The sequence below is a fragment of the Triticum urartu genome, chromosome 2A (assembly GCF_056163025.1).
Source record: "Triticum urartu cultivar PI428250 chromosome 2A, HENAU_Tu73, whole genome shotgun sequence".
NCBI classification, from domain to species: domain Eukaryota; kingdom Viridiplantae; phylum Streptophyta; class Magnoliopsida; order Poales; family Poaceae; genus Triticum; species Triticum urartu.
The window spans coordinates 90,204,634-90,228,968 of NC_141874.1; the positions used below are offsets into that span (position 1 = coordinate 90,204,634).

Below are 24,335 nucleotides of genomic sequence, written 5' to 3' on the forward strand. Positions count from 1 at the left end.
ATCAATGTGTTAGGAAATTAGGATTTCAATTGATTTCCATGAAAATGGGTTTTATTGTTTGTAACGTGATATCAATACCTACCCGTTTGTGACATGCATGGTTAGGAAAGTTTGCAAAAGTTAAGAAAGTTTTTAATGGAAGAGTGAAAAAAATCACCGTGAGGATATAATAATGGAAGGTGAGACAAAAATAAACAAGACGAAAAAAAATCTACGAAGGTTAACCTACGAAAAAAACCGGACGAAAGTGGAGGGAGCAATTGGTAGTCTCCGCCGGTCAATTTTCGTCCCACCACTTTCGTTCGGGTTTTTTTCGTAGTCATAGGTTTTTCCGCACCACCGCTCCCGCTGAGAAAAACCCGTACGATGCCCCTCCTCTCGATCCCGATGCAACCTCTCTCTTTCCCTCCTCTCCCGTGCCGCCGCCGCCCCCATCTCCTGCTCCGCCGCCGCCCCCATCTCCCGACCTCTTCTTCGGGCGCGGCCGCAGGAGCATCTCCACCTCTTCACTCCCTCACGCAACAGCACTCCAAACCCCCACCCCCACGCCTGGCTACCGCTAGGGTTTCTTACCCTCGCTGCCCCGCCGCGACTCATGTTACGGGCAGTGAGGATGGGAGCGGGTCGGTCGTGTCGCTTAGTGGGTGGACGGTTGGGGCAGTGGCTCCACCGCGCTGGGCGGAGGAGAAGGATCGAGCCGTGATGGTCTGAGCTTGGAGGGTAGCGTTGTGCCAGATCGAGGTAGCAGTAGCCAGATCCGTGTAGATCAAGGTTCACCGTCGTCTGATCCATGAAATTGGAGATTGCCATTGCACGGTTCGTTGATGGCCAACATGCGGAGCCACGCAGTCTGGCCCACCACCTCAGGCGGTCAGGCCGACGTGGTGCCTCCCGGGCGAGGCCGCGACGACCTCTTCCTCTTCGCGCTGTCTCTGTCCTCCTGCTCAAGCCTTCGCCGTCGCCTCCCATCCTTCGTGGCCTTTCTGTGTGGGCGCACTGCTGGAGGACAACGTTGAACATGAAGCGGAGCCCAGCCAGAGCAGTCTGACGCGGTGGTCGTGGCCAAGGAGCGGTGGTTGACACCGTTGAGCAGGGGCCCTCGGTCGCCTGCGCATGGGCCGCGTTCTGAACTAATGCTTTCTGCAACTGCAATGTTCCCCTCCACAGCCAGAAGGAAACATCCGTACAGGCAGAAGGAATGCAGTTCAGTGACGGCGTGGGCTACAACTGGATCAGTGGCCTGAAGGCTTAATGAGAAGATGAAGAATGTTGTACAATAGTGTCCATCAACAAAGAGTCCTACTACTACCGGTTTGAGAGGCTCTACCCTCAGGTGATTGATTACTTAAGACTTCAGACAAATACCAAGAAGTTTAACTGACGGATTCTGTAGCTCCTTTCCTTTGGAAGGATTTACTGATGTGCTAGGTAAATGTGAACTGATGCAGGATTCGGCAAGGAAGACCTGCAGTGGAGTCCAAGCATCGCATGCAGCACACCGGCGGCCTGAGAGGGCAGCAGCTGCTTTCTTTTCTATGAGAAGATGATCGAGGGGGCCGGCGGCCGTTTTGTCGTCATCCTCAATGTGTCCAAGCTCGTCCCGCATCGGTTGCAATATTTCTGACTCATCGGTAAGTGTTCGACAAATTGTCAGGTGCTGATTTGAATCCTTGTCCAATTGCAAGTGGCCTGTAACACAGGGTTGAATGCACATTACCATCACACTGCCATGTAATTTTTGTTGGTGCACAATCAAGTTGCTACAACTCTATTTATAGTTTATTTGCCCATTTTGTCTTCGTTGTCCATGGTCAGATCATGGTTTTTAGGAGATTGCATCGTTAAGTGTGTTCATTAGATTAAATTTTGGTATTGCATCGTTGAGCACTTCCTGTGAATTACATGAACCAGGTGTATGTTCTCTAGCCTCTATTGTGCAGTTTTCCTTTTTTCAGGCTGTCCAGATGAGAACTGGGAAATGGCAATTTGGTTGAACTGAATCAGCTCCAAGCTCCTAAATTTGTGCATATCATAAAAACACTGCAGTGCTACCTCCTTGTAGTAATAAATAAGTGTAGTATGAAACTCATATATGCTTATTATTCTATTACTTTTGCACGTTCAAATCAAATCCACTAATAAATCAAATATGCTTTTTCAGAACGGATGGTCCACTTTAAAAGAAGCACAAGCATCATGTGGCATTGTAGTCATTGGTGAAGATTGATATGCACTCAAATGCAAGACTTATGATGGTGTTTGGTGACCGATAAAGATGATTGGAAAGCCTCTTTCCAAGCATAAGGTGAATCTTGTATATTTCACTTTCTGAAAACTATATCGCCATTTATTTAGCCAGTACAATGTTTATTTTCTGAAAACTATATTGCCGTTGTAGGTTATCTGATTCAAATTACATCCTCTGCTTGTGTTTTATGAGTTGATTTCTACCATCTACTGTAACGGCTGTGCAATAACCTTTTCGAAGTGAGATGTTTTTCTGTCATGAATGTAAACTTGAATTGCTAACACGATGGTACTTTTATCTAATGAGCATTTGACGTGATTTTGTAGTTTGTGAGGGTGGAAGCCAAAGGAAGAACAACATACAGTGAGGTGTTCTCCAAAGTTCAAACGCATGTATCCTTCACTAATTGGCCATGATAAATCATCCCCGAATGCCACGTTTAAATATCGATGGAGTTTGCTATAGTTTTGGATGGCTTTATCTAAACTGTAACTATGCAGTCTGCTTAAGAAGCACAAATTAAAGAGTATCCTGAATGCCACCGCAAAATAATTATCCTGTGGAGGTGATGCTGAAAGGCATAAAATTCAATACTTCTATTACATTGTTGCCATGCCATTTTTTTGCTGATACATAACACGTCTTTCAAATATATATGCTTGGGAACTGATTTATTTTCTTCCCTCTTGATTCATCAACTACCTCAACCAGCTACTGTCTATTACAGGTTGCAGATGAGATTTATTCAGAGCTGAAGTCCATGGCACATATTGGTCCAGGGGTTTGTATAATATGGACTTCTCTATTCCCTTTCCACTTCTGCGAATTAAGAAGCATTGCTCCCAATTCCATTTAGCACGGAACTGATACAAAGAGTGCCGGCCCGCCAAATGTCATGGTTCCAGAAAGCTTATTACAAACATCCACATGTTATAGACCTCTAACCAGCACTGTCGCCTTACTGTCTTTGCAACTACGACAGTGGAACACAACAACATCGCAGTGATCGGATCTGCCGTGCCATGTCCATCCAACGCCGCTCTTCTTCGTGCTTCTCCCAAGCGCCCTGCTCTCCACCAACCTCCCACCCAGGCCTCTCCATGTCATCGCCAGCCACCCTCCCTGAGCAGCGTCGACCTGCTGGTCGCGGTGCTGCTCTGCATCCTTGATGCTGGCGCATCTGGATCTTCCGGGGTGCCCCCGCTCTGCATCTACTCCTCCTCCGTCCGTACCACCCTTCCTGCTGATCAAAAGTCTCGTCTGGCTACTGCAGCACTCCACTTCCTCCTCCCCGATGTCTGGTTGTTGTTGTGCGATCAAAAGTCTCGTCTGGCTACTACAACATCTTGATGTCTGCTGGCTTTGCTTTGCTGGCAGGAATCACCTAGATCTGGCGGCTGCTCTGCGTTCGTCATGTGGGGGGGTGTGGCCGGGGATTGGGAGAAAACCATGATTGGATAGATGCTGCTGGCCAAGACAACGATGATGCTTCACACCATTTCCATCTAAATGGCGTTGTTTGATCATCGGCCTGACGGTGGCTATAGGTGAACTCTGGGGGAAATCCATGATCGTATCTTCTATTTGATCGACCACGGTGTCGCTCCCCTGCGCCGTAAACCTCCCTGGAGGCGTGGTATGGAGTGCACCTATCTTGTCTTGCCTCCGCTTCTTCGACGATGACCGCTCCACCAACCCCCCCCCCCCCTTCGTTGCCTTCACTTTTCGCCGCTTCTCGTGATGCTTGCTCAAGACCCTCTCAGGGCTGCCAATATGTTGCGGCGAGCTTCGTGCTCTCGGTTCATCTTAGCTCAATGATTGAGCAAGATGCCTCACAAAGTTGGTTGTCGTTATGATTTTCGATGGTGGAGATCCCTGTGAAGGTTCGTGTTTGTTATGACATTCGTTGATTTTGAGTAGAGATATTCAGGTGAGGAAACTCCCCCCATTGATTCTCAAATAAATATTATCTTTGTTGTTTGATGAGAAGAATATTAGGCGGGGAGTGTATGATGCTTTCAACGTTCTCATTGCACTTCCTGTTACGGCAAAATAGAAAAAGGAGATACGGCGGATGGGCCTTTCAAGTTACAATTATGATTATGAGTTGATTTCTACCATCTTGTTCTTTGAAGGAATTTCGGAGAGGACTCGTCAACAAGATTAGGAGCAAGAAGGCACTCCTCTAGGAAATCGAAAACAGGCAAGCTGCTTACACTATGCAACAACTTGTCTTTGGTTTTGTTGCCTCTTACTATTTTATATATACTGGTGTATTTGATATCTCCTTCAGTTACAGCTGTTAGAGAATGTTAATGGCATCTGCCTTCCTTTCATATTGGTCAAGGTATTTTTCTTCTTGCGCTAGAACCGCGGAGATGCTTAACCCAGTCAGTTGCGACTAAGCTGTAACATAACTATATTTAGATCACCCTTGTACTGAACTTGTAGTCTGGCATTCCCATGTTTATAACCGCTGACCTAACGTAGCAACATAGATTACAACAACCAGTAGTGAATAGTGGCTACTTCAAAATTTATGGTATTCCTACGCGGTGCTAGGAATGCCTTTCCCCTTAGATATGTAGTTGCATAAAACACTGGCATATAGAAAGATCATGAGCAAAAAAAATACATGCAAGTGTATATAATATCATTTTTCTTTGAGCAGATATCTAGGAAAGCAAGGGTGGAAATTGTGATTTCAGAAGACTCAAAGTTTTCAATGGGCATGCATCTTTTTTTATATACTTCTCACACCAAAGGCTTATCAAGTATATTGAGACGATGTAACCGGACTATATTTGCAAAGTAAGGATTAGCAGTTCATGCTCCTAACCAGATATCCACAAATCTTGTTTCAGTGCACCATTTACGTTGCATGATGATCTCTCAATCCTTGTGTATATTGAGTAATTTGGCAAAGATGCAGTTTACTGAACACTTATGTATATTGAAGTCGGTTTTAGTTCCAATTTGGAATATACTATCATGCATATAAGCATGTTAATAGAAGCCTGATTGGTTCGGTTGATTTGCTATAGAAATTTTTATTAGACATGAAGGTGTCTGCCCCTTTTTTGTACAAAAAAGAGGGTATACCTACTTTGAAGAAAAATTGCTTGATATGTTTTCGAGTTGAGCGAGAAAACACTTGCTAATCTCTTATTCATATACTCTTTTTGTGTAGCTTAGTTGTCCATCTAGGGGTATTGGTGGTCATGCCGGAAGCCCGGAACATATGCGGAATGAGGCATCCATGGTCAAGCTTCGATAGACTTGCTAAAGTTAAAGAAGCTCATGATGAACTTTAGCAGACAATGTCTCTGATGTTCAAGACAGAACTTTGTAAATGAGGACAATGTCGCGAGATGCAAATATGTAAATGATGTTGAAGAGAGCTTTAAATGTCTCTGCAACAACGGACCTGCAGCCTGTAGGTAATTGGTCTTGTGTCTTCCAGCTGCAATAGAAAAAGTCTAAGCGATCAAGGTCCTACTGTTCAATTAAGCTGGCCGTTTGCTTTCTTCTTGTGCCTACAACATGCTCGCTGAATTATTTTGTCGTAGTGTGAAAGCTTGTAAGCGCCAGATTGAGACCCTACTAATAAATTAAGGTGGCTGCTTGCTTGCTTGCTTTTTTTCCTCAGTATCGCAAGCTTTACTGTGAATTAAAAGGAATTGAGTTCCTCTGAGCGCAATTTATTTATTGGTGAACAGAAGGCCATGTAAAGAATAAATGGCAATGGAGCCTAATAGAACATATACATGGCGTCTTGTGCTGCAGAATTTTTTTTTTTGACAGTGTGTTCCTGCATTTTGGAATATGGAGTAGAACAGATACATGACATATGATATGCTAGACATAAATCTTCAGTTTGGAATTCTCAAGTGCAGTTTGGTGTACTGTCAATATTATTTCAAGTCTAGGTTTACTTTAGAGTTCTTATGGATGTGATATTTGGCACAACCTGATGTCCAAGGACATCCATGGTTTTTTTTACATCTTAGTCGGTCGCCTCTCTCTCTCACCTCTCCCCCACATGAGCGAGCAAACCCTTCCATCAAGGCGTAACCCTAGATGACCGCCACTGTCAGCGGCACCTCCCTCTCCCTCAACCACCCAGCAGTTGCATCTGTCCTCCATCTCCTCCGTGCCATCCTTGGCTAGATCAGCGTGGGTTGCATCTGTCCACCATCTCCTCCGTGCCATCCTTGTCTAGATCAGTGTGGATCGGAAACACGAGCACTCACTGACTCCACTTTTGCAACTTTGGGGCAGGAGAAGAATAGCATAATTATTATGTCTGCATGGAAGGTGTGTGTTAGATGTTTACATAGACAGTATATGTCATACATCCTGATCAAGATTGGGCATGGCTAGGGATGAAGAGCATAGTGCGGGAGGCAGGTGTGGAGGTTGCAGAGGAGGATGGGGACGCGCTCGTGAGGCCCTACAGAAACATGAGCTCATGGGCTCCGACCTCCCTCACCGGCCCCATGATGCTATCCAGAGTGAAGGCAAAGTGCTGGCGGAGAAGGCAACAACTGCCTCTTCGAAGATTTACTCTGCGCCGTCGTCCATGGGGACGAGGCCGGGAGAACCGAAGGTGTTAGCAGAATTGGAGGAGGAAGAGACAACAGGGATGATGATGGCATCATCGCTTTGTAACTGAGCGCATGACGGCGGTGGGTACTACGTTGTGGGGGGAAGGGGGGGTTAGTCGGTTGGGTGCTATTTGTGGCGGCACCATGCTTCAGCCTTGTGGCAGCAGTGTTTGAGGCGATGGACGGTAGTGTGCTATTACTGGCATGGTTTAGATTCCTCCGATCACTATGTGCACAACTAGGCGACTCTCGAGAAGGGATGTGTTATAAGCTCGGCTGCGGTGGAGATCATGCCTGCTACGTATGTGTCATCACCATAGTGGTTCGAGCGCATCGACTGATTCAACGGCAACGACCACTATGACAAGCCCAACCTCCTCTTCTTCATTGACATGAGCGCCATGGATGCCCTTCAGCATCCCATGTATGTCTCACACGGGTTGCATATATGTCCAGTCGGCCCGAAGCGTGCCAACATGCATCATTGTTAGATTGGAGGAAGAAGATCAAGCTATTTGAGAAAGCCCAACCATGGGGAAGAAGGCACATCGGAGGAGTGACCACCGAGTCAATGTTATCGTCGATTCGAGGACGATGACCATAATGATTTTGCTGACATCTTATTTGGAGTTGATACCAGCACCTCCTCACCCCATAGCCTAGGAGGCCACGACAGCCACTTTAGTGATATTGCCACATACACACGGTGATGATTTGGCATGCCTCCTTTTCCTCCTATTGCTTTGTTCCTTTCTTTCATGTGGTTTCTCTATTTCAAATCATGGGACCTTCTTTCTTTTCTTCTATATGCAAAAAATATTTACGTCGTTGAGCTATAGTTTTAGATTGTCAGTATTTGCTCCATATGTTAAGGTAAGAAAAGTTGTCCCATGTTTCTTGCTATATCATATCAAGCAAAATTCATGGATATCTACAAGTATATCATATACTTTTATGTTAATGAAATCATAACTTTTGAAGTTGTAGATCAGTTTAGTCTCATTCACTATACTCCTTGCAAAATGTTGATCGTTTAGTCTCATTCACTTTGCAATTCCTATCATGAGACGCATGTTTTACAATTCAGTTTGACCCCAGCAAAATATTGTAAGGTGAATAAGTGCTTATGCATAAGGTCCAAAAAGTATGTGGCACAATCATTGGAATTATGGTGTTATTAGCTAGAAGATTTAGAAACGGATCAATTAAGAATTACACATATTTATACCTCCGATAGGGAATCATGTATTTCCTATTGGAGATCTAAAACAGCAGATTAAAAGCCCACCACAAATTTATTGGTAGCAAAACATTTACAAGGATTATTATATGCAACTTACACGAGGCTATCTAATGTTGGATATCTAGGCCTCTAATTATTTGTATTTATTTGTTCTAGCTCTATGGATACCAAGATCATTATAGTTCTTTAAAAGTAATGCATTTGTACTACAAGTTATATAAAACCCATTGCAACGTACGGGCCTACTAGTTTTTTTTTTGAACATCTGAGCGTTCTACTGGTTAGGAGTAGAGATCCTGTTATCATCGTGTGTGCCATGGTCGAAAACTACCCCCCCCCCCCCCCCCCCCCCCCCTCTTTTGTTGCGAGTTGGGTATCTAGCCGCTGTTCGAACCTATTTTTTTTCCTGTGTCCTCTGGTTGCTGTACGTGGTGCCGTGGCGGGGCGATAACGTTGGAGGTTCGCGTTTGTCTGGCAGAAAATTAGCACACGTGGTATGGTTTCAGTTATCCTAGTACTAGTACAGTTATTACGTGGACGCTTGTTTATATATTTAGGTACGTTGTCCATTTGAAAAACGATGCAATTTGTCAACGTACAGCTGCAACCATACGGCCCCAAAGCGAGGCTCGAGCATTCTCCTGCTGTTCCGCTAACCCCACCCAACAAAGACCGGTCAAACTTCAGATGCTTCCTGCCGAGTGCTCGCATAGCCGCCTTCCCTATAAGTAACACCACCCGGATGCACTCCGAGTTTCATCATCACAAGCAAAAACCACAACGACGGCACGCAAGAGCACACCGCGCGCGCGCACCAAGCATGGTGAAGAAGCCGTATCCCTTCCACAAGCCCTTCAGCCCCCTCCGCCGCCTCCTCCGGCGCACCCTCTCCGGCCGGCACCACCGCCGCTCAACGGCAAAAGGTGCGGCCGTGCCACCAACGGAGAAGCTGCAGGGCCAGACGGTAATAGTCGACGTGGAGGCGTGGCTCCTGATGTCCCGGCTATCCACCTTCCCTTACTTCATGCTCGTGGCCGTCGAGGCCGGTGGCTTCCTCCGCGGCCTCCTTCTCCTGCTCACCTATCCTCTCATGTGCCTCTTTGGCCATGACATGCGCCTCAGGGCCATGGTCATGGTGTCCTTCTTCGGGCTGCGTGAGAAGGAGGTCCTTAGGGTTAGCAAGGCCGTCCTGCCAAAGCTCTTCTTGGAAGACGTGGCCAGCCAGGGGCTCGAGGCGGTGAAGAAGGCGAGGACGGTGGTGGCGGTGAGCACGGTCTTCCCAAGGGTGATGGTCGAGGGGTTCTTGAAGGAGTACCTTGGTGTGGACACTGTGGTTGGAAGGGAGGTCATGGTGGTCGCCGGGCGTTACATCGGAGTTATCACAGATGATGCGGTGGCCGCAGAGGAGATGATGAACAAGGGCAAGCATGATGAAGGGGTTGGGCTTGTCAAAGTTGGCGGCAAGATGCACCATTTATTTTCCCATAATTGCAAGGTGAGTCTTATTATCATTCCAGGCAAGTAGGGAATATGTTATTGTAGTAAGAAAACTAAACTTAGGAAATGAAAGGACAAAAGACTAATTACAGAAATAATATCGGGGTGTTTTAACACACAAGCTATTCTCATATGCAAGACATTCTCTATCTTTTCGCTTACAAGGAAATCCAGAATATTCAGATAGTAGAGCACACATTATAGGTAGACAGATGCACATCCCAGTGATATTGTCAGTAAGAAATTTAAAGGTCAGAATAGAGAACAATCCATGGTTACTTAGGTGAAATTTGGTAATGTTAGGTAGGAATTTTCACAAGAAAACACTATTCACGTAGCAGCCAGGATGTGTATGCTTAGGTATGTGCAAGTTAGCCATGTTAGATCAACCACATTATTGTAATGATAAAATATTTTTCTCAAAACAGTGTAACAAAGAAGTTTGGGATTCAAGCAATATGACTATATATACATATGCACAAATCAGAAATTACGTAGTTAAGTTGAATCATGAATTTACAAAGTAGCACCCAGACATATCCATGCATGCTAATTGCAATGTACTATATGGTTCTATAGTACGGTGGAGTACATGCACGTCGTCAGTACTACTACCAATTACGAAGGATGTAGAAGGAAAATAAATAAATTAAACTTCATGTTGCCAATATTTTGACTTCGTAGATGACTTGTAGAAAGGAATGAGAGTAGGCGGCGTTTGGTGTGAAACTTGGGGCAGAGCAGCATATTTCACGCTCCAGAAATGAGGCATGCTTATCCTCCTCTTAGTTGAAGTTTGGTGGCAGAGAGAACCTACCAAAGTGTCGTGCTGAGAGCATGTTATTTAGGTTCTGAAGTAAAATATACTATTAGCGAGATAAAATATTGATGGCCATGTTCATGGTACAGTTGAAGTAGTTGACCAGAGATTTACACTTCACGTAAGTATATTATATGAACTACGCACTAAATTAGAGCACCTTGGAACTGCAGGAAACGTATGCTGTGAGTGAGGCCGACAAGGCGGCATGGCAGGCATTGCCGAGGGACAAGTACCCCAAGCCCCTCGTCTTCCACGACGGCCGCCTCGCCTTCACGCCGACGTTCTCCGCCGCGATCGCCATGTACACGTACATCCCATTCGGCATCTTCCTGGCCATCCTCCGCAGCATGGCATACAGCCTCCTCCCCTACCGCGTCTCCGTCCCCATCGGGGCCCTCACCGGCATGCGCTCCCGCATCATCGCTGGACCGCCCGCCAACGCCATGGATGAAAACAAGGCCGGCGGCCGCCTCTACGTGTGCAACCACCGCACCCTCCTGGACCCGATCACCGTCGCGGCTGGGCTCCGGAAGCCCGTCACCGCGGTCACCTACAGCGTGAGCCCCGTCTCCGAGCTGATGGCGCCCATCCGCACGGCCCGGCTGACCCGGGACCGTGACGAGGACCGCCGGCGCATGGCGGGGCTGCTGGCCCGCGGAAACCTTGTGGTGTGCCCTGAGGGGACGACCTGCCGGGAGCCCTACCTGCTCCGGTTCAGCCCCTTGTTCGCCGAGCTCGCCGCCGAGGTCACCCCCGTCGCGCTCGAGACGCGCGTCGACATGTTCTACGGCACGTCCACCAAGCCGGCATCCAAAGTGCTCGACCCGCTCTACTTCATGATGAACCCGCGGCCGGAGTACCGCGTCGAATTCCTGGACCCCGTCGACACCACGACCGTGGCCGACGGCGATGAGGACGGCCACGGCCATGACAAAAGCCACAGCATCCACGTAGCGAACCAGGTGCAGCGTGTGCTGGGCGAGGCACTTGCGTTCGAGCTCACCGAGCAGACGAGGAAAGACAAATACATGATGCTGGCCGGGAACGAAGGCATCGTCAAAGTGAAGGCCAAGAAGTAGGCGTGCGGCTAGTTTTTTACGCATGTGTTATCATGTGATGTACAAGTAATTCTTTATTGCTTTGATTTCTTTTCACCGGTATTTGTAAATGGACTTATTGTTGGCCTGGGTGTATGAACATCTATACTTTATGTCTCTATGTTTTTCACTTGATGTGTGTGGAAATTTATGTACATATTCAAAAAAGGAATAAAGAGAGCAAATATGAAAATTTTGTTGCGAGGCACGATAAGGCGGTGTGCCTTTGGCTCGCTCCAATGATTCTAGTCGACGCTAGGTGGTCTGCAGACCAGGATGTAAATTTTTTTGAGCATCAGTACAGATACAAGTGCTCATATACACGCGCATATACTCACCCCTATGAACGCACAGAGCCGACATATCATCTTGAGATTTACGAAGTCAATAAATTCAGGAATAAATGCGAGCACCAGCATTTGAACCCTGATGGGTTAGGGATACCACAGTCCCTCTAACCATCCAACCATAGGTTAGTTTGCAGACCAGGATGTAATTGTTGTTAATTATTCTTGATGTTCTTTGTACTACCATGATAGTTCATGAATAGATCCAAAGTTTTTCTTGCAAAAAAAAAAGTCAACTGACACGACCTCTCTAAACTCTCCTACATCTCTTCCCGTTGAGAGTCATTGTACACAATGCCCAACTCAATCCCCTTCCGTCTCCAATGGTGTAGCATGCCGAAGTAGAGGTTGGAGAGCTGCATGAGAATCAGAAATTTGCCCTTCGGAAAGAAGTAGTGCCCCCCTCAAACATCTCTCTGAAGACTCGCTCTACTTCATGATGAATCCGCGGCCGGAGTACCGCGTCAAATTCCTCGAGCCGGTCGATACCACGAGTCCACGACCGTGGCCGACGGCCACGACAAAAGCCACAACATCCACATGGCGAACCGGGTGCAGCGTGTGCTGGGCGAGGCGCTTGCGTTTCAGCTCAGCGAGCAGACGAGGAAAGACAGAAGCATGATGCTCGTCGGGAACGAAGGCATCGTCAAGTACTTCGTCCGGTCCCTTTTACTCTGCATATTAGGTTTGTCCAAAATCAATCTCATTCAACTTTGACCAAGTTTATATAAAAAATTATAGACATTCACATAACAACACCAATATCATTAGATTCATCTTAGAATATATTTTTATATTATATTTATTAGATATTATAGATGCTAATAATTTCTAATATAAATTTGGTCAAACTTAGCAAAGTTTGACTTTCGGCAAATTCAATGTACAGAGTAAAAAGGACAAGAGGGAGTAGTTTTTTATGCATGCATGTGTTATCATGTGATGTACGAGTAATTCTTTATTGCTTTGGTTTCTTTTCACCCGTATTTGTAAATGGACTTATTGTTGGCCTGGGTGTATGAACATCTACCTATACTCTATGTCTCTATGTTTTTCACTTGATATGTGTGGAAATTAATGTACATCTACATCTATATCTATACTCTATACGTCTATACCTATATACCTGCTAATAAAGTAAGGTGTGTTTCTTCAATTATTTCATACGTTCATCGGCAGAAGATTTCATTTTTCTATGCGAGGTGGTGCTAAACTTTTGTATGTCCGTATGTTAGCAAAAGAAAAAGATTTGTCTAGAATAACGTACATGGGCCGCCCGCTCTACAACCCAGGAAGGTCAGCCCATTTTTTCCTGCACAGGCAGCAATAAGTAAACCTATTTCCCGCACAGGGCGGTAGATAGTTTAACGTATGCACAGGGCGTCAAGACTGGGCCGCCCATTTTCTCTATGTTTTGTTTCTATTTTTCTTCTTCTGTTTCTCTCTTTTTATTTTCTGTTTCTTTTTTGTTTTTCCCATTTCAATTTTATTTTCTTTTTTTCTGAAATTCAAGATTTTCAAAAATGTCAGAATTTCACTTCTTATTCAATTTTTCGGCAAAAATTTCGAATTCCAAAAATGTGTTCATATTTTAGAAAATGTTTGGGATTTCTTTGTCGTTTAAAATTTTCAGGATTTTAAAAAGTAATCCCATTTTTTTCAAATGTGTGTATTTTTTAGAAGTGCTCAATATTTAAGAAAATGCATTTGACAAATGTTCCACATTCGACACATATTCATGGTTTACCAATATGTTCATAAATTGAAAATAATGTTTACATTAAAGAAACAAATTTTCTAAAATTCTTCTGGATGTTCAAAATATGTTCCTGTTTTCAAAATTTGGTCAAAACTTCAAAAATGTTCGTATTTCTAAAAAAAGGTTCATGTTTTAAAGTAATGTATGTGAATTTCAAGAAATACTCCGTTTAATCTTTTTGTTCTTGTTTTTTTCAAAAATGTATGGAAGTTAAAAAAAACTATTCGTAATTTAGAAAATCGTTCATGCTGCCAAGTATATTCCGAAGTTCATGTTATGAATTCCAAAATTCATCCGTTCACCGCCAAAAGATTTCTTTTTTCTATCCGAGGTGGTACTAAACTTTTTTACGTCCGTATGTTAGCAAAAGAGAAAGGTTTGTCTAGAATAACATACATGGGCCGCCCGCGCTATGACCCAGTAAGGTCAGCCCATTTTCTCCTGCACAGGCAGCAATAAGTAAACCTATTTCCCGCACAGGGAGGTAGATAGTTTAACGTACGCACAGGGCGTCAAGACTGGGCCACCCATTTTCTCTATGTTCTGTTTCTATTTTTCTTCTTCTGTTTCTCTCTTTTTATTTTCCGTTTCTTTTTTATTTTCCCATTTCAATTTTATTTTTCCTTTTTTCTGAAATTCGAAACTTTCAAAAATGTCGTAATTTCACTTCTTATTCAATTTTTCGGCAAAAATTCCGAATTCCAAAAATGTGTTCATATTTTAGAAAATGTTTGGGATTTCTTTGTCGTTCAAAATTTTCAGGATTTTAAAAATTAATCCCATTTTTTTCAAATGTGTGTATTTTTTAGAATTGGTCAATATTTAAGAAAATGCATTTGAAAAATGTTCCACATTCGAAAAATATTCGTGGTTTACCGATATGTTCATAAATTGAAAATAATGTTTACATTAAAGAAAAAAATTCTAAAATTCTTCTAAATGTTCAAAATATATTCCTGTTTTCAAAATTTGTTCAAAACTTAAAAAATGTTCGTATTTTTATAAAAGGTTCATGGTTTAAAGTAATGTATGTGAATTTCAAGAAATACTCTGCTTAATCTTGTTGTTCTTGTTTTTTTCAAAAATGTATGGAAGTTAAATAAACTATTCGTAATTTAGAAAATCGTTCATGCTGCCAAGTATATTCCGAAGTTCATGTTATGAATTCCAAAATTGTGTTCCTATTTAAAAAATATGAGCGGTTGATTAGGGATTTCTGATGGGGAGATGAAGACGGGCACCGGAAGGTGCATTGGATGTCATGGGAGCGGATGATAATGCCTAAGAGGACAGGAGGGATAGGGTTTAGAGATATGCACCTCTTTAATCAAGCACTTCTAGCCAAGCAGGGGTGGAGAATAATTCAAAATCCGAAGAGTTTATGTGCAAGGGTGCTAAAATCCAAATACTACCCCAACGGTAACCTCCTGGACACGGTGTTCGCCTCCGATGCGTCTCCTGTTTGGAGAGCCATTGAATTCGGTCTTGAGCTTCTGAAAAAAGGTATCATTTGGAGGATTGGAAATGGGAGGCACATTCAGATACAAAGAGACCAATGGATGCCAAGACTGGAGGGTTTGAGAACCACCTCGTTCATCCGCAGATCGAGAATTCGTTGGGTTAGTCAACTCATGCTCCCAGACCAGAAAGAGTGGGATGAGACACTAATTAGACAACTCTTCTACCCTTTTGACGCTCATGAAATCTACGAACTAAACATCCCTAAAGTGGAGGTGGGTGACCAAATTGCTTGGCACTACGAAGAACGGAATCTTCTCGGTAAGAAGTGCGTACAAGTTAGCTGTCGCAAGCCTTCCCCAACTAGCCCAGAATCCTTCGAGCTCGAACAGTGAGCCAAATGACAGAAGTATTTGGGATCTTATATGGAAAGCAAAGGTTCGCGGTAAAGTGCGTATTTTCAGTTGGAGAGTGGCGACTAACACGCACGGCACGAAGGAAAACAAATGGAAAAGAACGCTTGAACTGGACAATACTTGATGTATATGCGGGAATGGAGTTGAGAATGAACACCATGCGATGGTCATGTGCACAAAAAGCAAATCTCTCAGGTCTGCCATGAGGGAGGAGTGGAGTTTGCCCTCTAAAGATAAATTCAGGTATACGGGAGAGAATTGGTTGCAAACCTTGTTGGACACGGTGAACGACGAAGGTCGAACAAAACTCTTGCTGCTGCTCTGGAGAAGCTGGCACTTACGAGAAGACTGCATTCGTAACTGCGGTAAAGAATCAATTGAGAGCTCAAATCAGTTTCTGCTGAAATATGAAGAGGAGCTGAGAACTGCAGCTGATATCTGTGAGGAGACTGACAGGAGGGAGACTTTGACAGTTGGGAGCGGGGATGCGCAGTCTGGAGCTATGGCCTTGGACAAATGGTCGCCACCTGACTTGGGTGTGGCCAAAATCAACACGGACGCGGCCTTCCTCGCAGAATCCGGAGAGAGCGCTGTCGGAGCTGTCGCCAGAAACCACCGTGGACTCGTCGACATATCCATCAGCAGAAAACTATCGCGTTGTCAGAGTGCTGAAGAGGCCGAAGCCCGTGCTGCTCTAGCGGGTTAACAAGCGATGGCAGGCTATTACAATGGGCAGATTGTGCTGGAGTTGGATAACAAAGCAATTGTCAACGAGCTGAACGCACAGGCCCCAACGCGCTCTGCTCATTATGGTCTGATCATGGACATTAAGCAGGTCATGGCAGGTTTCGCTGCATGCAAAGTTCAGTACATGAGGCGTGGCTGCAACGCTTTGGCCCATGGCCTTGCCGCTCTTGCTAGGAGCTTCGGGGAGCAGATGATGATAGCAAACGTCCCGAGTAGTCTTCGTTCTTTGATGCTCGCTGAATGTACTCCCCCTTCTGAGTAGCGACTCTACTCTAGATCTCAAAAAAATATCTTATGTCTTCGTCTGCTAAAAAAAGGTTTTCTTTTCCAGAATTTCGCACGTGGGCCTCACACTGTGGCCCAGCGAAGCCAGCAGACTTATTTTTTTGCCCATGTAGCTGGAAAAATTCTATTTTCTGCACAGGGCGACAAATAGTCAAACTTCGCACATGACAACAAATAATGGGATGGCCCATTTTTCTTTGTTTCTGTGTTTTATTTCTATTCTTATTCTTCTTCCCCTATCACTTCTTTCCTTTCCAAGTTTATTTTTCTTATAAATTCAAAATTCTCAAAAAACTTTCAAAATTAAAAAATCAAATTATAGAAAATCAAATTATAAAAAAATCAAAAAACTTCCAAAATTTTGTTGCTATTTTGAAAAAATATTTGAAACTTCAAAAAAGCTTCCCATTAAAAAAACTTTTATTGTTTTTCAAAATTGTTCGAGATTTCTAAAAATTAAATGGAATTATAATAATGCTCCAAAATCCTCCAAAAGCGAGGCCGACAAGGCGGCATGGCAGGTATTGCTGAGGGACAAGTACCCCAAGCCCTTCGTCTTCCACGACGGCCGCCTCGCCTTCACGCCGACGTTCTCCGCCGCGATCGCCATGTACACGTACATCCCCTTCGGCATCTTCCTGGCCATCGTCTGCAGCACGGCATACAGCCTCCTCCCCTACCGCGTCTCCGTCCCCATCGGGGCCCTCACCGGCATGCGCTCCCGCATCATCGCCGGGCCGCCTGCCGACGCCGTCGAGAAAGACAAGGCCGACGGCCGCCTCTACGTGTGCAACCACCGCACCCTCCTGGACCCGATCACCGTCGTGGCTGGGCTCCGCAAGCCCGTCACCGCGGTCACCTACAGCGTGAGCCCCGTCTCCGAGCTGATGGCGCCCATCCGCACGGCGCGGCTGACCCGGGACCGGGATGAGGACCGCCGACGCATGGAGGGGCTGCTGGCGCGCGGAAACCTTGTGGTGTGCCCCGAGGGGACGACCTGCCGGGAGCCCTACCTGCTCCGCTTGAGCCCCTTGTTCGCCGAGCTCGCCGCCGAGGTTACCCCCATCGCGCTCGAGACCCGGGTCGACATGTTCTACGGCACGTCCACCAAGCCGACGTCCAAAGTGCTCGACCGGCTCTACTTCATGATGAACCCGCGGCCCGAGTACCGCGTCGAATTCCTGGAGCCGGTCGATACCATGACCGTGGCCGACGGCCACGGCCACGACGACATAAGCCACAACATCCACGTGGCGAACCGGGTGCAGCGTGTGCTGGGCGAGGCGCTTGCGTTCCAGCTCACCGAGCAGACGAGGAAAGACAAATACATGATGCTCTCCGGGAACGAAGGCATCGTCAAAGCGAAGGCCAAGAAGTCGTAGGTGTGCGTGCTGCTAGTTTAATTTTATGCATCTGTTATCATGTGATGTACGAGTAATTCTTTATTGCTTTGATTTCTTTTCACCAGTATTTGTAAATGGACTTATTGTTGGCCTGGGTGTATGAACATCTACCTTTTTCACCTGATATATGTCTGAAAATTCATGTGCATACTGAAAAAAGGAATAAAGAGAGCAAATTCGAAAAATTATTGCGAGACATGATAAGTCGGTGTGCCTTTGGCTTGCTTCAGTGATTGTTGTCTTTTTGTTAAAAAAAATCTCATTCAAAACGTTAGCTCTTTGGTTCGTTCGTTGGAAGTGGCCATCTTGCACGTTCCTAGCCCATGTGTGAAAGAAAAACATCGCTCCTGTAAGTCGTTTTCCCGAAGCCATCCCTAATAAAGAGTAGTATCACCATCATCAAAAAGTATCTGCCCTGATCTATTCCGCTAAAAAATCCATCGCAATATATGCTTTTATCTGAAGCCGCCGCCACTACCCCTTCCAGGTTCCAGCGCTACCACCATCGCTCCCCTGGCCTGCCGGCCAGTTCCCCAGCCATCCTTAATCTCCAGTGTGATTTAGGCCCCCTTTGTTTGGGCTACAGATTCTTGAGAATCAGCTGCAGCTACGGATTCTGAGAATCAGAAGCTAGCCGTTTGTTTGCCCTGCTTTAGGAAAAGCAGACGAGCTATGCAATGTCTGTAACACCCCCGAATGCACTAATGGTTAAATATAGAACTTGCAGAACTGACCACATTGATTGAACGACTCAGAAATATTTTGATTCAAACATCTATACACATTCTGACCGGGAGCATATACACATGATTTGAGCAATTATTCAGTAGAAAAGACAAACAAAAATTGGCAAATAACAGGGCAAATATCCACCCCCTGGACGGCATGGACAGACATGGACACCGGCGGGGGCAGTGCATGTGGAACTAGGGGACGCGAGTAGCTTGTTGTAGGTCGGGGTGGAGCTGCTCGGATCCATCCCCTTCGCCGTAGACAGGAGATTGGGGGCGGCACAGGTGGAGATTGGGGACGGGCGGACGGCGGCAGAGGTGGAGACCGGGGACGGCCGCGCAGCAGAGATCGTGGCCGTGGGGAGGCACCGGGATTATAGGGAGGGGCGGCGGCGCTGGAGGAAATCCCCTTCTCTGTTGATTGGGTGAGAAAGGACGAGATGGATGGTAACCTGGCGCTGGAGGAAATTGGACGGGGCTAGTGGCATTTCTAGCGTAATAACGGAGAGAGGTCGATCTATTCTGGAACCTCTATAAGTGGCCACTCGGGAATCCCGGGAATCAGCAAATTCGCAGCTTCGGGCTTGCACGTCGGCGTAGTTCAATTTCCAAAATCTGATTCTTCAAAGCTAAGATAGAAATCTGACTGTTTGTTTGAGAATCTGATTTTGGATGGACTAGAATCCAACAATCTGTAACTAAAGCCCAAACAAAGGCCACTTTATTCCCATCCGCGAGCGCCACCTCTACCCCTTCCAGCACCACCATTGACGCTCCGCACGCCAGTCCGACCAGCCACCGCCAACCCTGAAGCTTTCCCGGCCACCCACCACCGCTTACCCGTCTACTGGCACGACCCACGCTCCCCTAGCTTGCCACGACGGGCGCTTTTCCACTTACACATGCACATTAACTTTCTCATTATTTCATCTTTCCCTACCAAATTAAGAGCATCTCCAACAGCCGCGCTAAAGCGCCGCACGCAAAAAACCTGTTTACCGCGCGCGCTGCGGTTGGTTTTGCGCGCCCGCCTGCGCTGGCTCCAGCAGCCGCGCTATAATGCAGCGCGCGCGCCGCTCCAGCAGAGCGCAAAAATACAGCGCGCGCGACTCGCCGGGCATTTTGCATATATGATATTTTGGACAAAAATGAACATGTGAAATTTGACACAAACAAGTTGATGAATAAAAGTTCATGCCCACAAGTTTAAAATCATGCCCACAAATTCATCCAACCAAGTTCAAATGCAAACTAAAGTTCAAGACATGAAAGACACATCAATCTTCATCTTCCTCGTCTTCGTCTTCGTCCTCATCTTTCGAATACGACTCTTCCACCTCCGAAGATGAATCTTCCTCCCTCTCCTCATCACGCACCGCATCATGTGAAGCTCCGGCGGTGTTGACAAGACCTTCAACGGCATCTTCATGGGAATGTGTGTGAGAAGGCACATCGAAAGACATTGCACCGATGGCGGCCGGAGGTGCACCCATGCCTCCCATGAGAGAAGCAAAACTCATGCCTCCCATGGCGGCCATAGCGTCGGAGGGTGCTCCAAAGCCACTCATGCCTCCCATGGCGGCCGGAGGTGCACCCATGCCTCCCATGGCGGCCGGAGGTGCACCCATGCCTCCCATGGCGGCCGGATGTGCACCCATGCCTCCCATGGCTCCGAAGCCACCGCCTCCCATGGCGCCGAGGCCACCGCCACCCATGGCGCCGAAGCCACCGCCACCCATGGCGCCGAGGCCACCGCCACCCATTGCACGAACCAAGGCTCTTTTTTGGATCAAGACTTCTTGTTGGGCAAGATTGACATACTCTTTTTGCGCCGCATAGATGTGTACAAGAAGAACAAGTGCTTCTCCCATTCCAACAACTTAGCTCGCTCCTCGTTGCTCACTTTCCTCTCCTCCAAAGCCACCTTTCTCTCCTCGGCCGCCACCCTTCTCTCCTCGGCCGCCAACCTCCTCTCCTCGGCCACGGCATCTTGGTTCCTTGCCATTTTCCTCACTTCATTGGCTTCGATCCTTGCCTTCACAATAGCTTCCATAGCATTTTTGAGCTCATCATCTCCTTTCCTCTTCTTCTTTTCGGTTTTGTCTTTCTTGCACCCATCCGGTCGTTTTGGCTTCGAGTATGAAACCGAGTTGGGTGTGGGGCTTCTCTTGCCGTCATCACTTGATGCATCATCCTCCTCCTCATCATCATTCATCTCAATTGCTCACTTCCGTTTGTTGCTCAAATGCAAATCCTCCAAACCATCACGCTTCTTCCATTTCTCATCATCCTTTAACACTTCATAGCAATGAGGCAAGGTAAAGACCTTGCCTTTCTTGATCTTCCCCTTCTTGGTTGTCCTTGTCTCTTCTTTGAACAAGTTTTGTGCAATGTTGTTCTACAAGAAAAACAAAACAAGTTAGCACTTCGGTCACCAAAAACAAGTATGATGAACATATATGAGATGCCACTTACTCGATCATCCTCATTTGTGCCACTTGGGTTAATCTTGGCAATTGCCTTTTGTACGGCCGCCCACTTTTGACAATCCGAGTTGATTGTCGACCATCGGGACCGAAGTGATCTCTCGGAGCGGTCAATTCCACTCAAGTTGTGAGCATCAAAGTGTTCTTTCATTCGCCCCCAATACGCGTCTCTACTTTGATCACCTCCAATGGATGGATCCCTCGACACTTGCAAATAAGTATGGCATAGTAACTTGTCATCATTGGTTGAGTAATTGCCCGCTCTTCCTTTCGGCGTCTCGACAATTCCCTCACCCTCCTCGTCCACCTCAAATTCATGGTCTTCGAAATGGATGTCATTGGTTTGAGACCAATGCGAATTGTTGGACCCAACACCCATAGTGGACATGTATGCATCATCGTTGAGACTACAAAGTTTTTTGAACAATGCAAATAAGCTATCTATATGTGATGATGATGCATTGAAAAAATAAGAAGAAAAGAAAAGTTGGAAATTTTTTCACCTTGGGGGCATTTCGTCGAACACGTGTTGCGCGTCGGCGGCCGGCTCAACGAGTGAGCTCGCCGGCGCTTCGGTAGCCGCCACGGCCGTCGAACGCCCCGCAAGCTTCTTTCCCCTCGCCTTCGTGGTGCCGGAGCCGTCTGCCGCCTTGTTTTTCTTCGCGGATGTTTTGCCCTTCTTCGTCCACGCCGCATTGGGGACCTTGTTCGACGGTGCGGCGGCGGCACGGGACGGCGCCGGCGCGACGCCACCCGCGTCGTGGTCATCCGCGGCGGCAAGAAGAGGCTGCGCGCGAGGCCGACGCTCGACGGTGGCGACGCCAGCGCTTCTCGCGCTAGGGTTTCCAGCGGCGGCTGCGGCGGCGGCGGGGGGGGGGGGGGGGTCGCGGCTGTACAGCAGGGTGAGCGGGGCGCCGGTGTGCGCGTCCATGGGTGGGTGGCAGGGCGCCGGCGCCGGCACGCGCGGGGCGTAGGACGAGGAGAGGAGAGAGTGCGGCGCGAGCGCTCGAGTGTGCCGCGCGCTGTAGCTGGCGCCCGAAATACGCCGCGCGGGTAAGTGTTTTCAACCGCATGCCCAACCCGTTATAGCACGCGCGCCATTTTTGCGCGCCCGCTGGAGCGACCCGCCGCGTTGCGCGCTAAAACGGCCTAATTTGCAGCGCGGCGCTAGTTTAGCGCGGCTGTTGGAGATGCTCTAACCAACACACCACAACATTCATCGTCCCTCATTACCTGACCCTCCATTGCCCTATGAATGTGGAAGCAAGCGCTTTTATATACCTCTTTGTACGAGCAAATACAATAAGGTACAGTCAGCAGATTGTAAGGAGTAAAATAATATTTTTATGCTTAGTTGTAGAAAACAGGATAGAAGAGAAAATGTAAGAGCAAGTCTAATAAGTCCTAATCAGCAGGTTATAACATTTGCCATGTCCTCAAAATTCTATGTGGAAGAAAGAGAAAGAAGGACCGGCTACAGCACAACAAACAAGGTAAAAGCTTGCATGCAACCAGTGTAAATGCAAACAAGCAGGCGCTAGCTCCTCTCCTTCCAATCACCTACCTTCCTTCACGCATGGATTAAATAATATAATCAACTAGTAGCTAATCTACAGCCGGTTTACTATATCAGTGGACTTTTTTATGAGCTCTAGATGATATGACACTACTATATAGCCAGCAGCAGGCTTTGTTATTAACCATGCTCTAAGGGCATCTTTAATGGTTGTAAGATAGTTTTTGGTAGACTTTGCCACATAGGATTTTTGATGTTGTGCCATACAACAAATAATGAAAGAGATGAAGGTTGTATGTACATGAGCCAACACCCCTTGCACAAGTTTCAATGTAGAATGAGAGAGGACCTTATTTATTATCTCGCATCCTATTGGGCAAACTAGATACAACCCATTGGAGTTGTTGTATGTAAAGGTGTTGGTTGATGACATGACATATTTTACCAACAAGCTAACATACAAACTGTTAGAGATGCCCTAGGCCCCTCCCAATGCTTCACCTTGTACATGTGCTCAGGCTGCCATGTAGGTAAAAAATCTGATGTGGCAAGGTAATTAAGAGGAAAGAGATGAGTGTGGTGACCCCAGGAAGAAACAATACTAAGCGCGAGAACCTAGGCAAAACACTTAAATGAAAGAATTTCACCAATGCATGAAGAACTTTAGTTGCAAAATCATTAAATGAAGGATGCTTAGAACCAACAAGTTATGCACCTAGGCATTGGAGGCTTTAGTTGCTAAAGTTTTTAATGTGCCTAGCACCTTATGTAAGCACCAATGCATTGGAAGTAGCCTAAGGCTGGCCACAGTGGGAGTAACATCACTAGTAACATCATACTTTTCAAGATAATTTTACTTATGTGGCACATATTTAATGATGAGAGAGGTGATGGTGGTAACTTAGCTAGTTACTGTAACATCACACATACCAAGACAATATGAGTGTATAGTTTAATAAATGAACCATAACATGACAACACATATGTTACTACCCACTGTAGATGTAGTAACATAGCCTAGTAAAATATGATGTTACTAGTCTAAGTTACTCCCCATTATGACTAGTCTAAAGGGGCTCTCATGCAAGAGCTAGCTACAGCGCGTGCTCCTAGGTATTATGTAAGAGTGAAAGATGGGTCATGTATTAATAAAGTAGCATCTATTTATAGCTAATTGTTATACATGTTGGCTATAAATGACATGGCATTTTTTTTATAGTTAACATTTTTGAGAGTGGATTTTTAGAACCCGGGTGTATTGGAGGACCTTATTTTAAATACTTTGAAAATCACATTTAATGTTTCAAAAAATTCTGAAAAAAATTCTACGTGATCATATGGATGTATATTACACATGTGTAAAGTTTGGTGATGAAATAAGTAAATAGGCGACCTATATAAAAATGACAAAATGGTGATTTCCAAATAGTGAATAATGCATGCACTGTTCATCTTTCCAAAACCACGATTTTGTCATTTTTGTGTAACTCACATGGTTACTTATTTCAGCATCAAAATTTGCACATGTGCAATATACATTCATATAAACATGTTGATTTGTTTTCAGAATTTTTTAAAACTTCAAAAAAAGCATTTTGGCACAGTTCAAAAATAGGGCTCCAATGCACCTGGGTTCCAAAGTGACTTTTTGACATTTGACTACTATCAATCA

The 24,335-nt window shown here is 45.9% G+C and overlaps 1 protein-coding gene, 1 long non-coding RNA gene and 1 pseudogene across 6 annotated transcripts; all 3 read left to right on the top strand.

Moving 5' to 3' along the window:
* Positions 1-352: 352 nt before the first annotated feature.
* Positions 353-5,893, top strand: LOC125535908 (uncharacterized). 5 transcript variants are annotated; one of them, XR_007294852.2, is made up of 7 exons: positions 353-1,333; positions 1,449-1,631; positions 2,162-2,305; positions 2,399-2,487; positions 2,575-4,451; positions 4,920-5,059; positions 5,439-5,893. It is a non-coding gene; the product is annotated as an uncharacterized LOC125535908 (long non-coding RNA). The 5 variants fall into 5 exon arrangements; XR_007294854.2 differs by lacking the exon at positions 2,399-2,487 and having other exon boundaries at positions 2,575-4,178; positions 4,384-4,451; XR_007294853.2 differs by lacking the exon at positions 2,399-2,487 and having other exon boundaries at positions 2,575-2,813; positions 2,976-4,451.
* Positions 5,894-8,840: 2,947 nt separating this feature from the next.
* Positions 8,841-11,645, top strand: LOC125541090 (putative glycerol-3-phosphate acyltransferase 3). The gene is made up of 2 exons (XM_048704576.2): positions 8,841-9,593; positions 10,589-11,645. Exons 1-2 carry the CDS (start codon positions 8,841-8,843, stop codon positions 11,495-11,497), a joined length of 1,662 nt encoding a protein of 553 aa, XP_048560533.2. The 3' UTR covers positions 11,498-11,645.
* A 4,562-nt stretch (positions 11,646-16,207) lies between these two features.
* Positions 16,208-17,909, top strand: LOC125535142 (putative glycerol-3-phosphate acyltransferase 2 pseudogene; annotated as a pseudogene).
* The last annotated feature ends 6,426 nt before the right edge of the window (positions 17,910-24,335 follow it).